The 25,700-nt window shown below is 51.9% G+C and overlaps 1 protein-coding gene across 2 annotated transcripts in view; it reads left to right on the top strand.

The window, feature by feature from the left end:
• The window catches only part of CCDC149 (coiled-coil domain containing 149), a 97,902-nt gene extending 79,955 nt beyond the window's left edge, over positions 1–17,947 (top strand). The window contains exons 10-13 of one of the 2 annotated variants that reach the window (XM_008274661.4): positions 1,157–1,233; positions 2,575–2,607; positions 8,689–8,802; positions 17,398–17,947. In XM_008274661.4, coding sequence (XP_008272883.2) covers positions 1,157–1,233; positions 2,575–2,607; positions 8,689–8,802; positions 17,398–17,807 — 634 coding nt within the window. In that variant the 3' untranslated portion in view covers positions 17,808–17,947. The remainder of the gene's footprint in view (positions 1–1,156; positions 1,234–2,574; positions 2,608–8,688; positions 8,803–17,397) is intronic. The other variant, XM_017350540.3, reaches the window with a different exon arrangement.
• The last annotated feature ends 7,753 nt before the right edge of the window (positions 17,948–25,700 follow it).

Below are 25,700 nucleotides of genomic sequence, written 5' to 3'. Positions count from 1 at the left end.
TGAAGGAGGAGGTCGCGTGTCCACGGTTACACCTCTGCACGCAGGTAAGGCAACATGCGGCTTGCAAGTGGTCAGTGCCATCTCCTTAAATCCTCCTTCCCCAGCTTCCGTATCCCAGGGCGCCCACCTTGGAGTCATCATCCGAGTGCTTCTGCAATTGCTGAAGACCCTTGAAATGCCTGCTTGCTTTTCCATAGGTAACCACAAGTCACGAACAGAGAAAAGCTTTTATTCAGTCGTCTTCAATTGCAATTTATAATCTAACGGACTCATGAAACACCTGCCATGTAACAAGCTAGATATCAAGGATATGGATATGAGTGAGATGTAGGTTGAGTCTAGGAAGACCGATCTCAATTGTTTTATTGATTCAAAGCAACACTTCCAGGCAAGTCCACTGATCTTGTTTGGCTGTTTCCAAAAATCAGATCCAATCTCAAAATCAAGATCAGGGCGCTATGGGTAATCATGGTTTGCAAAGAGTGTTTTCCAAGTAGAGATGCCATATGATGTTTTGGGCAGTGGTAGATAGTTATTTAGTTTCCCAAAGTGAACTGCTTTGAGGTAGATGACTCAATTGAATGGCATTTTAATATTTTGATTCATTCACTTTAATTTCTATTTTTTAGGTTTATTTACTTAGTTGAAAGTCAGAGTTTCAGAGAGAGAGAGAGAGAGAGAGGCAGGGACAGAGAGAGAGAGATCTTCCATCCACTGGTTCCCCCCCCCCCCCAAGGTGGCCACAACAGCTGGGGATGGGCTAGGCTGAAGCCAGGAGCCAGCAGGTTCTTCCAGGTCTCCCACCTGGGTAACAGGGGCCCACGCATTTAGGCCATCCTCCAGTGTTTTTCCCAGGCCATTAGCAAGGAGCTGAATTGGAAGTGGAACAGCCGGGACTCAGACCAGCACCCATGTGGGATGCCGGTGTCACAGGTCGTAGCTTTACCAACGCCACAACTCCGGGCCTGAGTTTCTATTTTCATATGTGCTTTTGATAGTGTATAGTGATTTAAAAAACTCAAATGCTCCATTTTTAGCATTTTAGCATATATTTCAAATCCAAAAAGCTTCTCTATTTAGACACTCCTGGATTTCCCGGTAGTCATTGAGTGACAAGATACTTGTTAATCTGTTGTCAACATCTCCTCTTTTCCAGAATCCTAGGGAATCGGGTGGCTGAGTTGGAGAAAAAATTAAGAACCCTGGAAGTTTCTGGTTTGTGGAGTCTCCCAGGTAAGCAGAACTTCATGAAAACTGTCTTTTGGAAAAAGTAAATTCTGTGATAATGGGCAAAGAAGAGTCTACCTTTTTCCATGTCCTTTTGTTTGAAGATCAGTTCTGAAAAATCTACAAATATTTCAAACTTAGAAACCATCATTTGCAGGGGAAGGCGAGAGAAACCAGAAAAAGACAGTGAATGTTCAAGTCCTCGTCTGTGGCATGCTGAATTTTTGCTAACCTAAACTCTGAAATTGCCATTGTGTCTGTCTATATATTTTTTAGCATTTGTGAATGTAGTGAATTTTTCATTTATTTATCTGTCGGTATCTTATAAAGGTTCTCGCCATGTAATCATCACTCCTACAAATGAATGTGTGAACATACAAAGATTTGTGCAATTTAATCATCAGTCCTAACACTGAATGTAAGAAGGTACAAAGATTTGTTCCATTTAATCACCAGTACTAAAAATGGATATAAGAACCTACAATTTGTCTAACCCAAATGTACTTCCCAACCACCTGCTCCTGCCTTCCCCGTCCCATTTTTACATAGTTTGAGATTCAAAATTTCCTAAGGAGATTTCTCTCTCAGTTATAAGGGATGTCTGATGGTTCGCTGTCAGTCTGTTCACCCAGGTTATCTTGGTAAAATACCTCTTTCGTGAGACCCCCGTCAGCTGTTGCCCTTTTCCCACTCCTCAGAAACACACTGGGAGCGTTTCCCCCAGCTGCTCGTTCCCGGGAGGCAGCTCTCTCGGTGGAGTTTTGGTTTCGTGGCCATTCTGCACCACCAGCCTGCTCTCCCCTGCGTCGTGCGGGCTGCTTCCCTGTGTGGTATGATGAATGACAGTAGCCACGGGCAGGTGGACAACAACAAGTGTTCTTCAGTGTAAATTGGAATAGCTGCTTTCCGCGGGCCGCGAGCGTGTTTCATCAATTGGAGTTTTTCGCAGCGCTTCCTTGAACTGGATGTCAAAGACCTAACAGAACTAATTAGTGGCGAGTGCCATCCTGGGGATTTGAATGATCCCTTTTGCCCAAGATCCTTTTGATGCTGTGAAAACCTCATCTTTTATGAAGGCCTTCCTTTTATTGCCTCACATTTCAACACAGTCGGGTGAATTTATCATGTATTTGTACAGTCAGCTCTGTGCATGTGCTAGAGTTTTGATTTTTTTCCCCCTCACAATGACTTGGTGAAATTTCTCAGTGTTTCATTTCTACAATTTAAATTAAGAGTTGGAAGCTGAATAGGGGAACAAACGCTGAGAATTTTCTCTCTGGTGTCGTTAAATGTCGAAAAGACTTTGTGCACTAACCCTGCTGTTTTCCTTCCTTGTGCTGCCGGAAGGCCTGAGCTACAATGTGTCCATAGGATTCGGGAGTACGTTCCATTACGTTCCATTTGAAAGATCTGTCTCTGTGGCTATCATCAGCGATGCCAATAAGTAGAAAGACGTGATCTGTGTCCCCTTGAACTTTTCTGGCTGGAACAGTCGATTGAAATAGAGAATTCAATTAATGCAGAGCAAATATTAGAGGGTAAAATTAGCTTTGAGGGAGCCAGCTGAATGCTTTGATGCCCTGGCCGTGTGTGTTCTGTGTCTGGCCTCCACATAGATACCAAGAGGAGCGCATCCCCAGTCTGAGCCCCTTTACGTAACAGCAGCAGCCTTGCCCTTGTCCAATGAGGAAGCCTGAGGCTTCCAAACCAGGGTGGGGTGGGGATGCCAGAGCTTCCCTCATGAACCCCACCAGTCCCTGTGTCTGCTCATTGTCTGTCATGTGCCTCCATTTAGCCTCATGAATGGTGGAACAAGAGGCAGTGCCCCCATCCCCATCCTCTTCTTCTTCCTGTCCCAAGTAAGAGTGTGCCATGTGTTCAGCCGACTGCTGGTATCTCCATCTACCAGCATCCAGAAGCAATCGGATCTTCTCCAATACACAGCCCTTCACTGTGTGTTACCTTTCTGGGGCATCAACTTTGTGGATTCAGCGCTATACTGGGTGTTCCAGATGCGCCCTTCCCCCAGTCCAAGAGTCTACAGCCCAGTTAGGGAAGCACGAGGCATATACATCAAGCATGAGAGAAAAAACATGAACTGGTACATGATTCAGTGCTGAAAGAGTGATAAAGACATAAGTATGTGAAAGAATAATAGGATGAGTCGTCAGATGCTCCACCTTGAAGGACAGTGGGGAACAAAAAGGTTCAAGGGCAGCAAATACTTGGTGGATGTTGCACAACACCCATTCTCATGCCAGTGGCAGACATTGCCAATCGATCACATTGTTCTTCCCTGATGATCTCAGAAGCAACCCTCAGAATCATCTTCCTCGTGGGTTTCCAGGTGGACACCTCCACCTAGTCAAAGCTAACTTGGGAGAGAAAACATTTGTACAGTCAGATTGCCAGTTCTGTGCATGTACTGGAGTTTTGATTTTTTTCCCCTCACAATGACTTGGTGAGGAATGGGAGAGAAAACATTTTCCCTTTTCCTTATCTGCTCAGATCCCCTCATCTTCGATAAGGAAACAGAAGCTCTGGGGTTATGATACCTAAGGAAGGTACCTGAAAGGTTTCAGATCTTCCTTTCAGGACTGGGTAACTGCTATTCAGCCAAGAGAGGACTGTGTCGGTGGGTAAGCTGGAGACGAGTTCACAAAGCAAGCTGGATCGGAAAGGAAGAATCCAGAACCAGAACGAGCTCTTGTGAGACTCTGAAGGGCACTGGTGGAGGAGCCCCCCTCACAACCACAAGGCACGGCTTGGAGCTTGCTCTGAGTTTTCTCTGACTCTACCCTTCCTCCTCGTGTGTCTCTGGGTCAACACTGCAGAGCCGTTTGCTAGAGCTGAGGCCAGTTTGTGATCTCACTGGGATGCAGACATGTTTGACAAATGACACAGCTCGCAGAAGGATAGGAAAGCAGAAATTCCCAGCTGTGCCAGTGGCTGGGAAAGGTGTGGAGCCATTTCCAGGAAGCCGGAGGGCAGGTGCTGTTGACCATGCTCCATGGGAAGGAGTGACCGCACAACCCACCCTGGCCCCACACACTCCGTTTTCTGCCACCTCTGCTTGGAGAACGGTGCTTACCTTGTCCTGGGAGGTTCCTGGTCATGCTCATGCTCTGAAAAGAAACGCTGAAAGCCAGAGAGAAAAAACCTGGCAAGAGCAGAGCCTGGTTCTTTGAGCTTTTCATTTTCCTTCTCTCTCCACTCCACACATCAGCCTGAAGAGGAAAATGTGTGGCTTGAAAGTACTTGGTACATTTTGGAGAGGGTGATGAGGAATTTTGTGCCATAAGGAATAAGAACTCCCAGAAATGCAAACAGCAGTGGGACATGAGGGCCCCTGTGTGGCCTCTGACATCAGCTGTAGATTGATTATAGTGTGTTCCCCTCCCTCCCATACTCATTCTTATCAAATGGAAGTGCAGACAGACAGCCGACCATCAGATCTGAGCTCAGGGTTGTCAGCAGATGGAATAGGGACTTAGATGGAAATAGTAGAACTGAGAGTTTTCTAAGGATGGTTTCTGAATCCTTCCACCATTTCTCTCTCTCTCTCTCTCTCTCTCTCTCTCTCTCTCTCTCTCTCTCTCCCCCTCTCCCTCTCCCCCTCTCCCTCTCTCCCTCTCTCCCTCCCTCCCTCCCTCCTTCCCTCCCTCCTTCCCTCCCTCTCTCCCTCTCTCTCTCTCTCTCTCTCACACACACACACACATGCGTGTGCACACAATGACCAAAACTGGCCTTTCTCCATATGATGGGAACGTGTTTGGGAAGTTTCTCTCTCTCTCCCCCAACCTCCAGCTTGAGTGGGTGTGAATGAAGTGTGGCTTCTGTTTCGCTTCTCTGTGTGCTGGATTTCTGGAGTCGTTTAAGGATGTTGGTGACCAGTGATTTTGAGGAGCTCATGTGGAATGGATGATGACCTTGTAGTTGGGCAGGGCCAAGGAGACATTCCACCCTAAAGAATCCTTGTGACAGGAAAGGAAGGGCTGACGGCCTCTCTGAGGTTGCCCCTGTCCCTCGGCTGCAAGCCAGCTCCCGCCTCTCCCCATAATGCCGACTCCTTGGCCGCTGAGGCAGAGGGGATGGAGAAGGCTGGCTGGAACACAGAACAGCATAGTGTGTCTCTTACTGATGTCTGAAGGCCCACCTGCTAGGGAGATATGGGTCAAGAAATGCAGTCCTGGGGCCGTTGCTGTGGCGTAGCAGGTTAAAGCCCTGGCCTGAAGCGCCAGCATCCTATATGGGCGCCAGTTCTAGTCCCGGCTGCACCTCTTCCAATCCAGCTCTGTGCTATGGCCTGGGATAGCAGTAGAATATGGCCCAAGTCCTTGGGCCCCTGCACCCACGTGGGAGACCTGGAAGAAGCTCCTGGCTTCAGATTGGCATAGCTCTGGCCATTGTGGCCCTCTGGGGAGTGAACCAGTGGATGGAAGGCCTCTCTCTCTGTCTCTACCTCTCTCTATAACTATGTCTTTCAAATAAATAAAAATAAATCTTTTTAAAAAAAAAAGAAATGTAGTCCTGTCTGCAATCCTGCAGTCAGTAAGTGTTGGCTCAATGGAGAAACACCAAAAAAAAAAAAAAAAAAAAAAAAGAAAATCACCATGGGAGTGGGCGTTTGGCCTAATGGTTAAGATGCCCATGTCATATTTCACAGTTTGACACTTGACTCACTCCTGACCCCAATTTCCTTCTAATGCAGACCCTGACAGGAGCAGTAATGCCACCCCCATGGGAGACCATGACTGCGTTCCTAGCTCCCAGCTTTGGCCCTGGCCAAACCCTGTCTGTGGCTGGTATTTGTGGAGTGAATGAGTAGATGGGAGCTCTCTTTGTGTCTCTTTTTCTGTCTCTGTCTCCTTACCTCTCATACATTTATGCTATGGATTCGTGGCAGCCATAGCCTTGTCAACATTAATGCATCAAGGTGTTTCCAGATGCTACATTCACAGCACAGAGGGAGGCCTGATTGCGTTGACTTCACTCTGCGAGGCTCATGGCAACAGCCTGAGCTGTTGATCAACAACAATTCTCTTTGGGAAACTGTCTCAGGCTGGGGCCCTGAAGTTTTCTCTCTGAGGTAATAGCTTGCTGGTACAGAATTTTAGGGTCAGCTCCTATCAGGTTGTACTCTTCTGGGACCACTGTCAGATAGCAGAGAAAACAGAAGCTGTGGCTGCCAGTAGCAAGCTCTGTCCAAGGTAGCAAGCACCCATCCCCACCAGACATCCAGACCCCCAAGAATGTATCAGCCCTTTGTCCAGACATTTATTCAGTTCTTACCATATGCCAAACCATCTACCACAGCCTTGGAAATTAAGTTGATAAGACATGACCTAATAGAAAGACCAGTAGGAGGGACCTAGAAGTACAAGATCCACCTGTTCACCAAACAAGGAGTAGACATCTTTCCACAAATGCCGCTCTGTGCTGTGAACCCCAGACCAAGAAGAGCCTCTGACGTGAGCCCCAGAGACAGTTGATGACTTGGCCGCTCACAGATTGAGAAAGGATCTTGTTCAAACTCAGACAGCTGCCCATCAAGGAAGCAATCAATTGAGTGAAGAGACAGCTGGCAGAATGGGAGAATATATTTGCAAACTACTTGTCCAACACAAGGTTGATATCCAGAAAATATAAGCAACTCAGAAAACTCCTCAACAAAAAGCCAATCCAGTTAAGAAATGGGCAAAGGACTTGAACAGACAGTTCTCAAAAGAAGGAATACAAGCGGCCAGCAGATATATGAAAAAATGCTCAATATCAGTAGTTACTAGGCAACTTCAAATCAAAACCACAAGGAGGTATCACCTCACTCCTGTTAGAATGACTTATCCAAAAAACAGAGTAACAAATGCTGGCAACGATGTGGAGAAAGGGGAACTCACATACACTGTAGACGGGAATGCAAATTAGTAAAACCACATGGAAACAGTATGGAAATTTCTTTAAAAACTGGAAATGGAACTGCCTTAGGATCCAGCAATCCCAGTACTAGGTATAAACCCCAAAGACGGGAACTCATTGTAACAAAGAGATACCTGCTCCACCGTGTTTATAGCAGCACTCTTCTCAATAGGCAAATTATGGAATCAACCAAGGTGTCCATCATCAGATGAATGGATAAAGAATGTGGTACACACGCACACACACACACACACACACACACTGGAATATTATTCAGCCATGAAAAGAATAAAATCCTGTCATTTGCAACAAAATGGATGGAACCAGAGGACATCATACTGAGCAAAATAAGCCAGACACAGAAAGGCAAATAGCTCCTGTTCTCCCTTATATGTGGGAGCTGAAATTTAAATAATTTTATATAATGGGGAGAAGGGTCGATGGAAACTCCTTGTATTACTACCTTCCAATTTTTGTTTTGGAAATGTAAAATTATTCTGCAGTAAAACATAAAAGCAGTCTAAATGCTGAAACAGACAAGACAGGAAGGGGCCTGGATATGGGCTGGGCTTGTGGCCCCTGAGGGTTTCATCATGGGGATGACAGATGATGGCTGCCACTGAGAGAGTCGCAGGCCTCACAGGCCTAAGGTTGGGATCAAGTTCTGCTTGTTGTTCCCTGCCAACCCTGGGGTCAACGTCCCTGTGTGTCCCTGGGTTGTGTGTCCGTGTCCACAGCATCCCTGTGTGTCCCTGGGTTGTGTGTCCGGGTCCGTCTGGCTCATGTTTCACTCCCTGCTCCTCACCTCTGCAAGTTGCCACAGCCTCTTAAGACAGAGTTGAAATGCTCATCCCTTCTTCCTCCTGTCCCCTCCCAACTTTCCCTGTCCACTTAGGGAGCTCATCCTAATGGTACAAGAGTTTGGCTGGTGCAAAGTGAAAGTTCAGGTTTGAGAATTTGGGGACTTGGACACTCCCTGCCTTACAGCAGACTAATGCATTATAAATGACAAAGTGGAGTTAAATTAGATGTAGTGTGTATGGCAGCCAACATTAGAATAATTTCAGTAGGTGGCGTGTCGTGAGTGTTGGCTCAATGCGAGCACACTGTATTTGAATCAGTTCGTTTTGTCCCTTTGACCACCTAACAAGGTAGCTGCCATTGAGGTGAAAGATCTGAGGCCCATAGAGGTCAGGTGGCTCACCTGAGATCACCCTGCTAGCAAAGGGTGGAGCCCTGTGTAAAGACACTGTATTGTAGCCCCAGAGCCTACCCTCCTAAGACCACGCTCCTGTTACTGTTATCATCTTACCCAGATCACAGCCACTCATTTTCCGGCCCCTTTTAGGGTGGGCAGCCGCCCCGGAGCAGCTGGCGCTGGGCCTCACTGCCCTGTCCTCACGTTGCAGAAAGGGCCTGCTGGCCATTCCCCTCCTGCTTCCCTGTGGTAGAAGGTGGTCCCATCTTAGCCTGCGCGGCCGTGAATGGCATGGGGTCCGTGTAACCCAACCCCGCTAATGAGAGAACATTCCCTTTCCATCGCAGGGGGCAAGGACACCATACTGTTTGGTGACCCTACTCTTCCCACCAGACAGAGGGCGAGATCCCCGCTGCTGAAGTTTGAGCCGCCCGCCCAGAGCAAGGCCAACGCCAAGGACGGTAAGCATCCCCCTCTATGCTGGCCCGTGCCTGCTTCAGAGGTGTGGCCTGGAGGAAGACAGCCACTTCCCCTTCTGCGGCCGCTGGGGCACACGGTGACCTCACCTGTCCTCCAGCTGTTTCCGTGCGCCCATGTTTTGGGAGGTTCTGGTTGAAGAGTGTGGGCCCCTGCACTGTGTGTACAGTGATGGAGAGGCTGAGAGTGAAGGCTCAGGCACTGGGCCACTTGGGTTCCTGTGTTAGCCCCATGTCTTGGCTGGTGGTCACCTCTTGCTGGCATCCCCCATCGTGTCCCCTTCGAGATCAGCATCCTCCGCCCTGTGTGTGCTCAGGGCTCCCTGAGCCTGGGGGTGGGCCTGGGGCTGCTGCACTGACACGCAGCATGGATGTAAGAACGTGGGCTCCTGATTCAGCCTCGGTTTGCTTTCCTGTAAAATGGGGACAGGATGGTGGCAACCTCAGGGAAGTCACCTGGAACATGGCAGGTGGTCCAGGAGCCAGTGGAATGGAGCTACAGCTTCTTTTTCTATCAGGCAGGGTTGGGGAGTCAGGGACAGATTGTCCTTCTGTCTGTTGGTTCACTCCCCAAATGGCAACAGCAGCCTGGGCTGGGCCAGGCCAAAGCCAGGAGCCAAGAACTCCATCCAAGTCTCCTACATGGGTAGAGGGAGCCAAGAACTTGGCCATTTCCTTCTGCTTTTCTAGGTGCATTATCAGGGAGCTGGATCAGAAGTGGAGGAGCTGGGACTTGAACTAGTGCTCCAGTGTAGGTTGCTTTATCCCAGGAGGTGGCTTAACCCACTGGACCACAAAGCCAGTCCCTTACAGCTGTGTTTGACACCTGTGCAAATCACTGACAAGAGTGTGTGGAGGGCTGGCGTTCTGTTGTAGTGGGTAAAGCTGCCATCTGCGATGTTGGCATCCCATATGGGTACCAGTTGGGGTCCCAGCTGCTCCACTTCCAATCCTGCGCCCTACTCAGGGCCTAGGAAGACAGCAGAGGATGACCCAAGTCCTTGGGCCCCTGCTACACACATGGGAAACCTAGATGAAGCTCCTGGCTTCAGCCTGGCTCAGCCTTGGCCATATCAGCCAAGGTAATAGACGATCCCTGTCTCTCCCTCTCTATAACTCTGACTTTCAAACAAATTAAAAAAAAAAAAAAAGCGTGAGTGGCGGCGTGGTAGGAATAGAAGCCAGAGCAGAGACATGTGTGGGATCTCATTGGGAGGGTGCCCCCAAGAATTCCTGGAGAGAATGCCCGACTCTGGAGACCTCACTGTGGCCCGGAAGCAAATCTGGGTCTTTCCAGCCCACGGCACGTGGCTGCCTGTGAGGCTGGCCGGTAGCCTACTGCCGCCCACTGGGCAGTTTGGAACACGTCTTGGCTGGTGGTCACCTCTTGACAGCATCCCCCATCTTGTCCCCTTCGAGGTCAGCATCCTGTTCCCATGAAGCCCCTCCGCCCTGTGTGTTCTCAGGGCTCCCTGAGCCTGGGAGTGGGCCTGGGGCTGCTGCACTGACACGGAGCATGAGCCTGGCTTGATTTTGACAAGGGCGGCGTCGGTAACAGCCTGATTCAAAACGATGGCTTCCAGACCGCCATCATTAGCTCTCATTGTCCCAAGCCTCGTCCCTCGTCCCCTCGGCGCTGGGTGGGAACAGGGAAGCACGCATGTAGCACCCTCGGCATCAGGACAGCCCCGAGTCGGTGGCAGCTCTGATGAAAGCCAACTGAAAGCAGAGCACACGTGAGAGGGTGCAGCCCAGCAGAGACCACTGAACAGAGACCGGTGTCCCCGCGGGGCCAAAGGCGGGGAGCCACAGCTTTTAGGGGGTCTTGCAGTCTGTCCTGCCAAGCAACACTGCTTCTTCATCTTTTGTCTTTCTGCTCAATTTGTGTCATCCGTCGACTGCCTCACATCGCTGGTATGTGTATTGTTATTAAGTTTTAATGATGCCGATTGTTTGCTCAAACAGCACAGAGCAATTACTGTTATCCGTAATCATATTTTCCTGCTCTTCGCTAGCTCAGAAGTCATTTATAGAGATGGCAGTGCTGTCTGTTCTTCAAGGAAAAATAAAACTCCCCCATATTAAGAGGGAAGGTTCCAGACCTTCTTAGAGTTGAGGAGGATTTGCTGTCCCAGTGAGCAACCCAGAGTCCACAGTAGCATCTGCAGTCACTTTTGTCCCCATGTCACGGCTAGAGGATGCTCTTTGGGAGAGCAGGTTGATGCCTCCTGCTGTTGACCTGTAATCCGCTCCCAGAGCCTGGCTGCGGTATCGTGGTGGTCTCGCAGCTCTGCAAATCTGGGCGTTCTCAGTAAAAGTTAGCATCCCACAGGGCTGAGCAGTACCATGACAGCCTTGGCCCTGCATTCCCTTAGTGTGGTGGTGTTTTAATCCAGTGATGACAGCCATGTGGGCCCCTGCTTCCAACTCCCCTCCCCCCCCCCAAAAAAAAAAAAACAGTTAAAAAGTTCTCCCTGGGAGTCTCAGAGCTTTGGTGTCTTAAAAAAGATTCACACAATTGGACACGAGTGGAATGTCACCCACGGAAATGGCACAAGGCAAAATACCAGTGACCAAAAGGCCCCAGTATAATTTAGACCACGCTCACTTAGATGTAAATTAAGGTAGAGAAGATTAACCTGACCAAGGGTAAAAACACAGCACAAATGGTTTAGGGGTTAGATTGTGATGCGTAAGGTTAATTAATTTTTCAGGGGCACCAGAATACACTATTAAGTGTCCTGGAAGAAGTAATTTCCTAAGAGTAATTTCCAGAAGGAGTTTATTCATCTCATGTGGGTGAAAAATTTAGCTGCAGGAGGCACTGTAAATTTCCTCCTTTTGAATCAAGCCTCCCCACGATGCTGGGAGCCCACTGGCACTGGCCCGCTGTTGCCCGTGTTCTCTATAAAACCACCATAAAAATGTTCATTTGTTAGGCTGACCCGTGCGTGGCTGTTCCCTGAGCTGCGTTAGAGGTGGCTAAATGTTTGTGGAGTTAGAAATCACCACTCCTTTGTACACACTTTTAGGGTAGCAACCTCCCATGACTACTGTGTATTCCAGGCCTACTTTCATCCAGTAATGCCTGGATTTAAAGATTGTGCTAATGTAGTCCTTTATTTGTGCATTCGTGTATCAGGCCATAGAGTCAAACACTTTAATTAGCTGGTTATGAGCACTCACTATCAACACTGATACCGTTTAAAAATTCGGCCGGATTTTACACTTCAGATAGTCCCTAGTAACCATTTGATGAGGAGGAGGGCCAGATAAAAGGCTCTGAGTTTCCTAGAGGCCAGACAGAGCCTCGTGGGAATTCACAGCTGGGAATACTACTTATATCAATCCCACAGGCAGGAGATGCAAGGCGATTCTTGAGGTTCTTCATTGGGAATGGTGGCCACAGAGGAGTCAGCAGAGGAACTGGTGCAGGCATGGGGCACCGCGAGGGCTGGGCACGGCTGGGATGTGGAGCTACAGGGAGAGGACTTGGGACGCTGGTGGAAAGGGAGAGTCCTAAACAGTCACACGTGCCAGCTTGGAAGCTGGGGTTTGTCCTCCAGCCACTGACAGCCTCTGACAGCCGTGGAGCTGGGGAAGGCCTTGTGAGAACTGTTGCTTGAAGCTCCGCACTTCTCAGACCGGAAGGTTCAGCCACACGGCCTGGGACCCCACCGGGATGCAGATGCTGAGCCAGTGGCTCTGGGGTAGGGAGGGCCTCAGATCCTTCTTGTCTAACAAGCCCCTGCCGCTGCTTGGTCCACGGACCATGGACCATGGTCCATGAACTTTGAAAAAACTCCGGGCTGGTTCATTCGCTCATTCATGCGTCTCTGCCTTGCACTGTAAGCTCAGGTGATGGGCTGTGCTCTCAGAACCAGTGAGTTCACAGGAAAGCCCCCCGGCATTGCCCATCCCCACACCCAGGCTTGTGAAGGCGTAAAGTGGATCTGCTTGCAAGTCTGGCCCACAGTTTGTCCCTGGAGATCCGAGAGGCCAAGGAGAGGAAGATGTCCTCTCTCGGAGGTGAAGACCAAATCAGGTGGCCGGGCGCTGGGGGAGGCCCACTCACCTCCTCCTTTGGGGAGGTTGATGTCAGTCTTAGAGCTCATCTCCTGTCAGTGTGTCATCTCTCTGAGGGTTTCTCAGTTTCCTTTGTTTTAAATCAGGCTTCAGCCATGTAAAGTTGTTAACGTTTTAATTGACACATAAGAAGGGTACATATGTGTGGGCTACAGGGTGATATTTCAGTACATATATGTAGTGTGTGTAAGGATCGGGTCTGGACAAGTGGCGGATGCATCACTCCCAAGACATTATTTATTTGTGTTAAGAACATTCCTGATTCTCTCTCCTGGCTATTTGGAAACGTACAAATAAACATTATCAACCATGCAGCCATTTTTAAGTTTCTTAAGACTTTGAACACTTGATGAGGCAAAAAACTATTGGAGAAAAGCATATCAAATTATTTGATTGCATAAATAAATTCTTAAAACCCCATACTGTTCGTAATCATAAATACTTGTATGCACTGCATTAAAACTAGAAAGGATCATGGATGTAATAACTGGGTACAGATTGCAAAAATTCTAAGCTACGTTTCGGTTAAGACTTTTAGGCCATACCTACTTCTCACATTACACGAGTGTGTCATGTAATGGAGTCTCTAGCCATGTACTCGGGGTTTTGTGTCCGTCAGTGTGCGTACTCTTTCTAAATTACATAAGCAGTCCTCACAAATTCATACTTACTTCCTAGAAACAGTCACCACATACTTGTCACCTGCCGGCGTCTGGGTGCTGGCGAGATCAGGCACGACTTGCACTTGCTTTCTGGATGCTGCCGTGATGTCATGAAGGTCACGGCCAGCTGAAGACCGAGGACCTGTGCCTCGGTGGTTTATATCAAGGCATCGGCAACACCCAAGCTGTGACTGGCATCAGGAAAAGGAGAAGAGTGGGCAAAGAAACAGCTCAGGCTGCTGGGACGCAACACCCCAGACCGGGAGCCTTGAACAACAAACCTTTCCTTCTCACAGTTCTAGAAGTGGGCAAGCCCAAGGTCAAGGTGTTGGCAGAATCAGCATTGGACAAGAGCCCTCTGAGGCTCGCACTGGCCACCTGCTCATTTATGGTCTCACATGACAGAGACAGCCTCTGCGCTCTCATTCTTGTAAGGGTCCCTTCGTAGGAACCCACTCGCCCGCCCGAGGTCCAACATAGGGACCTGCAATATTGGTAGTGGGTGAGTAGGCAAAGGAAATACACGGATGTGGCTTCAGGGATGAAGGCCACGTGACCAGGAGGCCGTGCTGAAGTGACACGCAGGAGGGTGTCTGCTGGGGGAATTCTACCTTCCAGAAAGCAGCAGCACATTTTCCGGGTAGAAGATCCGGTTGGCAGCTGGAATCCTGGATGTGTCCCTCCCGCAGAGAGAGGTGTGGAAGATGTTCATGGAGGCAGGGGTTCAGGTCATGAGATGGCCCATGAGTGAGAGTGAGTGAGAAGGAGAGAAACAGCAAATCGTGAGGGCAGGCCCACTCCGAGGGATCGGATGCAGATGAGAGAATCAGAAAAGGGACTAGGAAGCTGCAAAATAGTCCCCGAACACTCCAGGTCCCGTTCCCTGGAGCTATAAATATTAGCTGACGTGACAAGGGCGCTCTGCAGGTGTGATGGATTCATATACGTCCTGAGTCGCAGAGGTGACCTGGCTTATCCAGGTGTGCCCCAGATGCAGCCACAAACATCCCTATTGGAGGGAGATCTGGCACGCACACAGGATGAGGAGAAGGCAGTGTGGTTATGGAGACAGAGACTGGGAGGCGTGGCCGCAAACCCGGGCATGCTAGCTGCCATCAGAAGCTGAGAGAGGCCAGAATGATTTTTCCCCCATAGCCTCCCTGAGAGCATGGCCAGGTGTGGGCCTGGCGGGACCCGTTTGGGGCTTCTGACCCCAGAGCTGTAAGAGAGCACACGGCTGAGTTTGTGGTCCTTTGTTGTGGCAGGTGGTAAGATGGCCTGGCCCAGAGTTAGAGCAGAGGACGGGGTTCTTCCAGGAATCACAGGGAGCGACAACTGGAGAGGGAACCCTGCCACGGGGGAGCCAGGGGAGGGAGCAGGGAGAGGCCTGGGCCGGGAGGGGCACTGGCCAGCAGGAGCCGAGGCAGACTGAGGATGTAAAGTAGGGATCAGCCTGGGAGGCACAAGCGCTGGGGGACAGGCTCCTTGGACTGTGCATTAGTGTAGAGAAAGAAAGAAGTGGTCACGGGAAGTTGCGAATTTTATTTGATCAAACCAGGAATACAAGCACATGTTTTGAAAAATATAAACAGCACAGAAAGGTATAAAGTATAAAACTCTCCTGCACCCTCGCTTCCTGCCCTGGTCATCAGCCTGCCCCCCAGAGGCAGCCAGGGACGCAGTGGGCTCCGGTTGGGCATCCCTCATCCAAAAACCGGAACTCGGAGATGCTGTGAATTCTAGGATTTTCTGAGCAACGGATGTGACGTCATAAGGTCACATAAGCTGACCTTATGGGACAGGTGGCAGTCGAAATGAAGGCACCCAAGTGGTCATGCATAAAATTTCCTTCAGGCAATGTATATAAGGTGTTTGAGAAACATAAATGCATTTCATCCTTCAGCTTGGATCCCAAGATACCCCTTTTCAAAAGCTGGCGCCTGAAACCCTTCTGGTCCAAAGCATTTTGGAAACGCCATTCTGAACTTGTACCGCTAGAAAGAATGTTAGACTTGGCGAGCACACCCCAGGCATCCTCCCCTGTTGGCGGTCACAGGAATCTCTCCAAGTGTCTGTGACCAACCCGGGCTGTGGTGAGCGGCTGGAATGTGCGTCTGGAAACATTTGGGCTGACAGATGTAGGTAGATGCCTAAGAATGGAATTACTGCATCGAACGTAAATTCTTTCAAGGGTGCAATCTACATTGCCCCGTTGGCCTATTAAAGAGTTTTAGGAATTTTTATTCTCTATCTTTTAAACATTTATTTACTTCAAAGGGAGAGTTGCAGAGAGGCAGAGGCAGAAGCAGAGAGAGAGAGGTCTGGCTCACTCCCCAAATGGCTACAAGGGCAGAAGCTGGGCTGATCTGAAGCCAGGAGCCGGGAGCTTCTTCTGGGTCTCCCACATGAGTGCAGGAGCCCAAGGAGTTGGGCCATCTTCTACTGCTTTCCCAGACACATTAGCAGGGAGCTGGATGGGAAGTGGAACACCCGGGACTCGAACCAGCGCCCATATGGGATGCTGGCACTACAGGCGACAGCCCCATATTGTGTATTTTTTAAAGCAATATTATTTATTTATTTAAACTTGATTTATTTATTTGAAAGAATGACACAGAAAGAAAATCTCCCATCCACTGGTTCACTCTCTAAATGCCCACAACAAGCAGAGCTGGGCCAGGCTGAACAGGGGCCAGGAAATACATCTGGGTCTCCCACCTGTGCCTCCACTAAAAGAACAGCAAGGGGCCACTGTCTTTAATACTGTGCGTTTCTTAGTCTGTGTCAGACACTGCGGTTGAAGCAGCTGAGGCTTCTGTTCTCACAGATTCCCGTTCTAGGATAAGATGAACCATGTCTCAGGCTAGCACCGCGCCTGGCCCAGGAAAGCCCCCAGTGTGCGTTAGCTGGTGGGCTTCCTTTTGGAGGGAGGAGGGGGACCTGCGGGCCTGGGCCGCCCGCCTGGGAGGAGAGCAGGAGCTGTCGGCCTAGTCCACACCGGCTCAAGGTCCTTTCCAGTTGTCAGACGGGTCCCCAGCCTCAGACAAGCTGATGACCCTGGGCTTCTGCTGGGGTGGCTTTGGGGTACCAGGAAGTGTTTCCAGGGCCCCTCACCCCAGACCAGCGCCTGTGGCTCTTCCGTGTTTGGACCGAGACCCCAGAACAGATTGGCTCCTGGGGAGACCCAGTGTGTGGCGCTGGACACCCATGCCCAGGCACTGAGAGTTCAGTCCTCCAAGCTGCACGCCAGGCACCGCTGCCGGCAGGTCTGGGAGGGACCCCAGCGGGTCCTGAGCCGCACTTTGTATCTGAGAAACAGAAGCTGGACGGGTCACCCTGATTACAAAGCCAGGGAGTAGGGAGACGGGGAGCGGAGCCCAGCACTAGGCCCGTGTTCTGCCGCTGCCCTCCATGAAGGGGCTGGGGGGGGGTATTTTACTTGAACTTGAAGAGACATCAGATTTCTGCAACCAAGAGTGAGGGGCTAACGGAGAGCTGGGGGGGGGGGCATTGTCCTTTTGTGTCCCTCGCTGAAGGTAGCCAGAACCGTCTACTACTGAAGAGCCCCAGGTGGGCTGGGTTTCAGTCTGCGGTGGGCACAAGGAGCAACATTGGGGAGTGGAGCACAGACAGCAAGGCGGCCTGCTCGGTGACTGGGGCCCGTCGTGTGGGTGCTCGGTCCCCTCGGCTGCCGTGCCCTGCACCCACCGGGCCCACAGAGTGCCATCCTCTCTCTCAGAGGAGGAGGAGAGGTAGCAGTGCCGGATGGGAGGCCAGAGGAGGGTGGTGAGCGTCGACTGACCCCGACCGGCTGTCTTTGTTCTGTTTGCAGGGGAGGCTCCGAAGCTGGAAGGAGATGGAAGCCGTGCGGCTGCTGCCCAGGCGGTGCCAGCCCCTGAGGATGCCGGGGGTCCTGCTGTCCACTCCCCCGCATACCCGAGCCCCGGGAACCAGCACGAGCACCTTCAGTCTGCCTCGCCCACGGCGCCTTCTGAGCAGAACGAAGACGACAGGCTGGGGAGGGAGAGCCTGAGACTGACACCCGGACAGCTGGCCCCGGGAGCGGACGGGAGCGGAAGAGAGCGCCCCCATGTGGAGGGGCAGGGCAGCGAGGTGGGCCCGGCCGCCCCCGGCGCCACCAGCCACGGGGAGCCCCTGAAGTCTCGCCTGGACGCCCCGGAGTCCACCCAAGCTCCTGCGCTGGGAGATGGCGCAGGGGTCCCAGGGGCCGGAGGCACGTGAGAGGCCAAGTGGTGGAGGCAATGACATGTTGGAGGTGCCAGGGAAGGCCTGCAGGCCAGAGAAGCCCCGGACCCCCCGTGACCTGTGAACCTGCTAATGATGGCAGAAGGCCCTGAGTCATTAAACGCGGGACCTCAGGCTTCTCGGTGTCCTCTCTCTCTGCCGAAGCTGCGCCGCTGTGCCCGATGCCGGGCGTGGCTGTCATGTGTGCCATATGGTGGCTTTCTGTCGGCCTTTGTTTTATCTAGAGATGAGACACGTTCCTATTAGCATTTGATGTTGTCGATCCAAATGAGAGGAAGAGCTGGAATCGGTGGGGGTGGGCAGCGGCAGAGAAAGGTGTCATTGAGCAGAAAACGTGTCCATAGCCCCCTAGCCCCCCCACCCCCGGGACCTCGTTGTGGGTGTCCCTGGCATCCTGCCTGCAGTGCTGTCAGGGCGCTCCTAGCAGGTGGAGAGGGACTTGAGCTGCCGGAAGCTTGGGCTGCCGGGTGCAACCCCCAGCCCCTGTTGAGGTCTGGTTGCTGCCTGCTGGAGCCGGGCTACCCAGCCTGGGCCGGGCAGGATCCATTGATCTGAAGTGCCGGGGGTTGGGGGCAGGGGACTCTCAGTGGTGCCCCCATCCATTGTGTCTGAGCAGTGGTGAGAGCTAGAAACTGGAAATGCTGGTTCTCTCCATTGGCCTGCGCTGCATGGAGGATTTTTAGGGCCGCTTCCGTTGGAGGAGCAAGCCAGCTACTTTAGAGATGGTCTTGCTTCCGGGACCATTTGCAACCTCAGAGCTTTTGGCCCTCTGGCCCAGTGTTAACGCTGCCTCCCCTTTATGTCCCCAGGGACTGGGATTTGAAAGATAATGATGTTGAACTTGGGACTGGGGGGGGGGGGGAAGCAATATAGTAACACTACAGCCTGGTGCTGCAAGTGGAGAGGGTTGGCCTCCCCGCTTTCCCTTGGGGTTTAAAATGAGCTTTCGTAGGTGGCATTTGGGGCTGCAGAAGCTTAGAAACCATACATCATTCCGGGAGCGGAACTCAGTTCCTGTCCCCTAGGAGGCCTCCGACCATCAGAACGTCTGCGTTGAGCAGCCCGCCTGCAACCAGGAGAGAGCCCCTGGGTGGGAAGGTTGACAGTGCTCCTAAAAGCCCCATGTCTGTGCCAGGCTTGTGATCCACGGAGCGGCACCTGTGTAGGGGTGGCCAGCCAGGCCGACACTTCCTCCCTGCCAGTCTGCATTTCCTGGGCTCCACTCTGCGGGCAGAAAGGGAGCCCGGTCAGACCTGGTGCTGCCCCGCACCTAGGGAAGGCACATGCAGACCAGAAGGGCCCCAGGCCTTTGTCAGATGCCGGCTGGGTGGCCCCCAGCTGCCTTCTTCCCACCTGCCCGAGGTGACCCCTGCCCCCCGCCAGTGAAATGGGGACATGCTGGAGTTAGGGCACTGTTGGTGCCAACAGCTCCTGCACAGGGCCCCAAGGCTCCTCCTCTGTGGCGGCCTGTCCCCTGTCCATGCCCACAGTGTCCCCTAGGGTCATCACTTTTGTAACTGCAGAGCTTATATAGGCCAGCAGGCACAGAAGGGCATTTCCTGTTGAACTGGGCCCTAACTGGTGCAAATGTGCAGCCCCACCTTATGGGACAGCAGAGCTGCCGCAGGAAAAGGCATGCAAATGTCATACATTGACGACACAAAGGCAGCTCGGCTCCTGCAGAAGCTCTGGTGTTGACACACGGTCGGCCAGGTGCACCTCTCCAGGGAGCATCCATCACCTCCTGGAAAGCAGGGCTTATAATAAACTCCAACACATTACGTCAGGGTAAGCCCGCAGCAAGTCCCAGACAGGTGTGGCTCATAGGGAGCCATAACTTCAACTCAGTGCAGTCGGCCTTGGGGGGACGGTCTTGTGCTATTAGGCGGAACGGGAGCCAATGAGTTGATCATGTCACAGGTGGCACCGGGACAGCACTCCATGAACATATGTGACACACTGCTACCTTTGACATGGTCGCTTCTTCAGTTCTGCAGACAGTCGAGAGAAGGTTGGCGATTCCTTACGGTTAAAGAGTGACGGTAAAATTGTGCAGAATTCTGCCCCGCGCTGTCCCAGAACACCCTGTATCCATCATGATAACTCTAGAGTCCAAGTCACGCTTACAGGAACCTGCACAATAAGGAGATGACTTCCACTACATCGCGAGAACTCTGGAAGTAGGACCTCTAGGACTGGTTCTCCCAAGAAAGTCATCAGCCATCTGGTCACCTCCCTGCTCTGCCAGCCACTCCTTCCAATAGCAAGATGGCTGCAACACCCCCAGGGTCCCCTGTTCCTGTCACATCTCATGGGTCCGAATCATCACCTGCCGGTGTGACCAGGTCACGCGCCCGTCTAACCTGATGCCTGGCTCGGAAGTGGGGACCCCCAGGCAGGGTTTAAGTTCATCCAAGTTGACTCTGGACTTGGGGAGGGGGTCGCCTCTGCACATGCAGTCTCTCAAAAATCACGTCTTGGGAATGGTGGGAGAGTTGGGATTATGCGGGTTTGAGTACCCACATAATTGTTGTCTGTGTCCCACCCCCCTCCCCCGGGTCTTCCTTCCTTAAAAGGCAAGAATGCCAGGTGACTGATGAGTCGGGAGTTGTAGGAAGGAGCCGCTATTAAGCTGCCGTGTCCCCTCCCTGCCTCCCGGCTCCCGCGGGACTGCCTTCTGTGTCGGTGGGAGGTGGGACGTTCCCAGTCCGCGTTGCCTCTCCTCGCGTGTTTGTCCTTCCACTCCTTTTCCAGCTCACTTGCCAACCGAATGCAGAGCAGCCTGGGAAAGCGAACCCGAGCTGACAGGTCTCGTAATGAAAGCGTGTTTGCACACTCTGCATTTCTTGTGGTCGCTCTGGACCTGCGAGCTCTTAGGTGTGGATTTTGACATAGGGGCATTTGTCTTGCTTGTAATGAAGGCCTTGTGGAAACGGACCGGTGTTTGTAAAGCCGGCATTTCTCGTCCCCGCCTCCTCTTTCCACACCTCCCCTGCCCACTTCCCTCTTATCGTCTCCTGCCTTGCGTGGCTCCCACAGCGATTACCAGAGGGCTCTGGGGCTGGGAGGCTCCGCTCAGCCCTGGCTGGCAACCTCTACCTACGTTGGGGTGGTTTGCCAGTCAGTGCTCCTGTTTGTACCCTCATTCCAGAACACACACCACCACCACCACCATGCACGCTTCCAGAAGGGGCTCTTGAATCAGCTACTCCCGTGTAGAAGGCACATCCAGTATGTTACTCCTCCTGGGCGTATTTGCACCGCAGTCCATCACACGGGCTGAAACGAGTAGTCTGTCCTGTAAGGAACGTCAGAGGCCAGCTTCCTGCCTGTCATCCCCATCCCTTAAAAGGCAGTCATTTGGGCCCGGTGGTGAGGAAGGCGGGTAAGGTGCCCGCATCCCATATCAGAATGCCTGGATTCCAATCCTGGCTCCCGGCTTTGAGCCCAGCCTAGCCTCACAGTTGCAAGTATTCAGGGCACGAACCAATGGGTAGGAGCGCTCTCCTCTCCCTCTCTCTCTCTGCCACTCAAATAAAAATTAATTCAACGACAGCATGATCTTTGACCTCTTGCTTTTCTGCCCCTCTGGTGAACAGGAAGCCCTCCTGGCTTCTTCGTGCTTCTGCAGCCTTATGGGTGACTTGGCACCCAACTTCTCTCTGAAAGGGGTCCTTTTGGAACACCTGCTCCCTCGGCCTCCATTCCGGAAGCTTCCATGTGGAAGACTCCTCCTACTTCCTAAAGACAGAGGGCACCTTCAGCCAGGCTCCAGGCGGGATGTCAAAAAGTCAGAGCCCCGCCCCCAGCTCACTGCTGTAATAAATTCCTGTTTCCCCAAGATATTTTTCCAAACAGGCAAAAAAAAAAAAAAAAAAAAAAGTGAAGATCCAAGAGCTGCAATCCGGGGCTCAGAAGTGAATCTAATTAGAAAGATAGAAAGAGAAGCAGGAAACTGAAGAGGGCTCATCTCTTGATATTACGGCTGCTCACAAAAACACAAAATAAAACAAGTTGATCCGGCCTGGAAGCAATTTAAACTGATGGCTACAGCTGTGTAGGCAAGCGTGCATACGACTAAGAAGTCTGACTTTGTAGGATCTATGTGAGCTTAAAAATATGTTTGGCCACTTGGCTATGGCCAGTGATAACGTATTACATTGAAAACAATTGACTTAAAAAAAAAAAAACAGCTTCACTGGTCTTTGATAGCTTTATTGGAAAGGAAGAAGTCACTTGTAGTCGTTCGCAGACCTTGCTGTTTTGGGCTCTATGATGACCATGCATCATCACTGTATGGCTTTTGTTACCTGAAATAAAAATGTGATCATTTTCCTGATGGAGATGATTCATTATCTTTATTACCTGCACCGTTCCCCTTCCACAGCCCCACTGCAGGCCCGACGGAGGCTGAACGTTACTCCCTGCGTCCTGCAGCAACGGAGCAGTTGCAATCTGTCACCCAAAATTATTTGATCATATGGAAGGCATGAAAAATATAGAGAATGTAAAGACTTTATGCATTCAGTCAAAAAAAAAAAAAGATGGATCTAAAATCAGTTGGTTTATTTCCTGCAATCTTTCGAGTTGACCAGCACACTCCTGATTTGCTCTATTTTCTTACATTTTTGGTATTTCTGTACATATGCACTAAAAAGCACCGCTTGGAAAAACTTGCCTGCCATTCTGAGAAAAAGCTTATCCTAAACATCTAAAGATAGCGTTTCTAATTATTATCTACATTGTGTTTAAACTATGCAAACGTGAGCATTCTTCTCACTTTACCAGCTGTGTCTAGGTAGAATCATCGCATCAAACGCTTCTAATTTTACAAAAAGAAATCAAAACAAGTGTGTGTTTAAGTCCCAGTGACAAATGCAAACCCTGTGAGTCAAACAGGCAAACTGATTAGCAAGCTGGCTGGGAGTCAAAACAGCGAATATAAGGAGATTAGCAAAATAGATCTGGAAGAGGCGAGGAGCAAAAATAGACTCCAGGGGCCAAGTGGGGTCCCGTGAGCAGCCTCGGTGGCACCTGTCGCGGTCGGGGCCGAGAACCAGATGTTGGCCTTGTGGCCCACAGTCCTCCCTTCTCGTTTGGTTCCCTCTCCCCAAGGGCTGACGTCACAGAGTTCATCATATCCAGCCACTCTTGGAAGCAAACATCCTTCTTAGGAACCTCAGGGCTGTCAGCCTCACCATCTCTTGATTCCTTCTAGCTATATGACACTCACTACCGTGCAAGGTAGACAGAGACCTCTTCCATCCTCAGTAGGTGGGTGTGCTGCGTGGAGTTCACCTCTCCTGATGTAGCCTTCAAAACAGGCCAGTGTGATGAGCTCGCTGTACACAGGAGAAAACCCCGGCTCAGAGATGCTAAGTGCCGCGTTCAGGTCACGCAGCTTGCAAGTGTGGCAGAGCTGGGGGTGCAAGCGGGCCTTTTGGCCTGAGCCGAGCTAAATGCACTCCTGACAGTGAGCTGAGAGGCGCTCTCCTGTTCCTGCCTGTCTTCACACCAATCTCGTTTCTCGTTCAGGGACAGCAGTGGAACGGGGCTGCTACGGGGTCCCCTCTGTTTAGTCTCAGGGCCATGGGTAGGGAAGACAGGAGCTAAGCCAGGAGGGAAGCAGGGGGAGCTCCAGTCCATGGCTCTCTGAATGGTCCTGGATGAGCTGTATTTAGGCCGCAGAGTAGAGGGTGGGTGTCTGGCATTTGACTCCTCTCCCTATGGGTTCCTGTCACTGCTGCCTCATTTCCACAACTTTTAATTGTAGGGACAGGCAGACCTGTCCACTTGAGATCAGGCTATTTTGAGACTCCCCTTGGCTGATTCCCTTCCAGCACTGACCTGTGAGGTTCAAGTTACTATTTCAAACTAGTTGGAACCAGTTGGTGGAGCCAAGTCACCAGGCAATAGCCTTTCTCTCCCGTTGTCCTTTGGGTTCAAGGAAAGACTTTGCAAATAACAAGTTAGTTCTCATTAGAGGTAAAAATAACCACTGGGGATGGGTTTCTGGCTGAGGTTCACTCCGACTCTGCCTTATGAGAGCCTGGGAGAGCTAGGGGCTGCCTCTGAGTAGCGGGTAGGCAGGAAGGCAGGCGTTAGCGTCTGCGTGCGTGTGGTGAGGCCACAGAGAAACAGACAAGCCGGAACAAAGCAGCCGGCATCTGCAGGTCACCCCGCCTCCCCACCCCGCCGCTGCCCCGCCCCCGACATCCCAGGAGAACTCTTCCTGGCCCTGGCCAAGGGGGCTATTTGGGGCCTCCCCACTCTGATCACCTTGGCTAATAAAGCCTTGGAAGGAGTTTCATGCATTTCCCACCCAGAAAACCCTTTGTCCAGCAATACCCCCCCCAAGAGAGAGGGGGAAGGGGACACGGTGGGAAGACGTGGTCCCTGCACCCATGGCCGCCCCAGTCTGCACGTAGACTGGACACTCCCAGTGTCTCCAGACCCATGGCCGCCTCATTATGCTTTTGCTGGCTTGCTGCCCGCCACTCTCTGGCTCACTCCTGACACTCTGGTGGTGAGACAAGGCTTTCTACTCCAGCCATTTCTTTTTTTTTTTTTTTTTTTTTTTTTTGACAGGCAGAGTGGACAGTGAGAGAGAGAGACAGAGAGAGAAAGGTCTTCCTTTGCCGTTGGATCACCCTCCAATGGCCGCCGCTGCAGCCGGCGCACCGCGCTGATCCGATGGCAGGAGCCAGGATCCAGGTGCTTTTCCTGGTCTCCCATGGGGTGCAGGGCCCAAGCACCTGGGCCATCCTCCACTGCACTCCCTGGCCATAGCAGAGAGCTGGCCTGGAAGAGGGGCAACCGGGACAGAATCCGGCGCCCCAACCGGGACTAGAACCCGGTGTGCCGGCGCCGCAAGGTGGAGGATTAGCCTAGTGAGCCACGGCGCCGGCTCTACTCCAGCCATTTCTGCTAGCACAGCCAGGCTGGGAAAGCTACAGCGAGGAGGTGGGACTCCCCCACCCCCGAGGTTGCAAAGTGCTCTCTCTTCTTCAGCAAAGGAAAGCAGCCATGCCAGACCGTCCTCATCTATGCAACAGATTGTCACATGTGAAGACAGAGGGCGGACCCCCAGCGAGCCTGCCCTTGGGCCTCACCCCTTCCATGTGCCGTTGTCAAGATTTCTTGTCCTGGCTCAATAGGCTAATCCTCCGCCTGTGGCGCCGGCACCCCGGGTTCTAGTCCTGGTCGGGGCACTGGATTCTGTCCCGGTTGCTCCTCTTCCAGTCCAGCTCTCTGCTGTGGCTTGGGAAGGCAGTGAAGGATGGCCCAGGTGCTTGGGCCCTGCACCCGCATGGGAGACCAGGAGGAGGCACAGTGCCTCAGATCGGCACAGCGCATGGCGCAGCCGTGGCGGCCATTTGGGGGTGAACCAAGGGAAGGAAGACCTTTCTCTCTGTCTCTCTCTCACTGTCTAACTCTGCCTTTCAAAAAAACAAAACAAAACAAAAGATTGCTTGTCCTGGTGAGGGGCCTGGTGAGAGGCCTGGTGAGGGGCCTGGTGAGGGTGTGGTGCAGGCACCCAGCTTCAGCCACCGAGGGCACCACCACTGAAACCTGCACGGTCACAAGGCTCGGGCCCTGACTCTGGGAATGCACCCGACGCTGCACTCCCCACAGTGAGAATCCAGGACCCGCTGCCTCCCAGGCCAGTGGCTCCAGCCTTATGGTCACTGGACCGCCTGTGGCAAACCCACAGAGACTGGCTTTCCCCGGGATGCAGCCCAGGTTCTGTGGCTAGCCGGCTTGGGGAGGAGAGGAGAAAGTGGCCCGTGGAGATTGGGGGACTACCTTCATTTGCAGCCCCCCCCAAAAAAAGTTGAAGCCTCGAACAAAACGACGGAGATCCCAGGA

This window comes from Oryctolagus cuniculus, chromosome 2 (assembly GCF_964237555.1).
Source record: "Oryctolagus cuniculus chromosome 2, mOryCun1.1, whole genome shotgun sequence".
In the NCBI taxonomy this organism is placed as follows: Eukaryota; Metazoa; Chordata; class Mammalia; order Lagomorpha; family Leporidae; genus Oryctolagus; species Oryctolagus cuniculus.
This window is presented reverse-complemented; position numbering and strand designations above follow the sequence as displayed.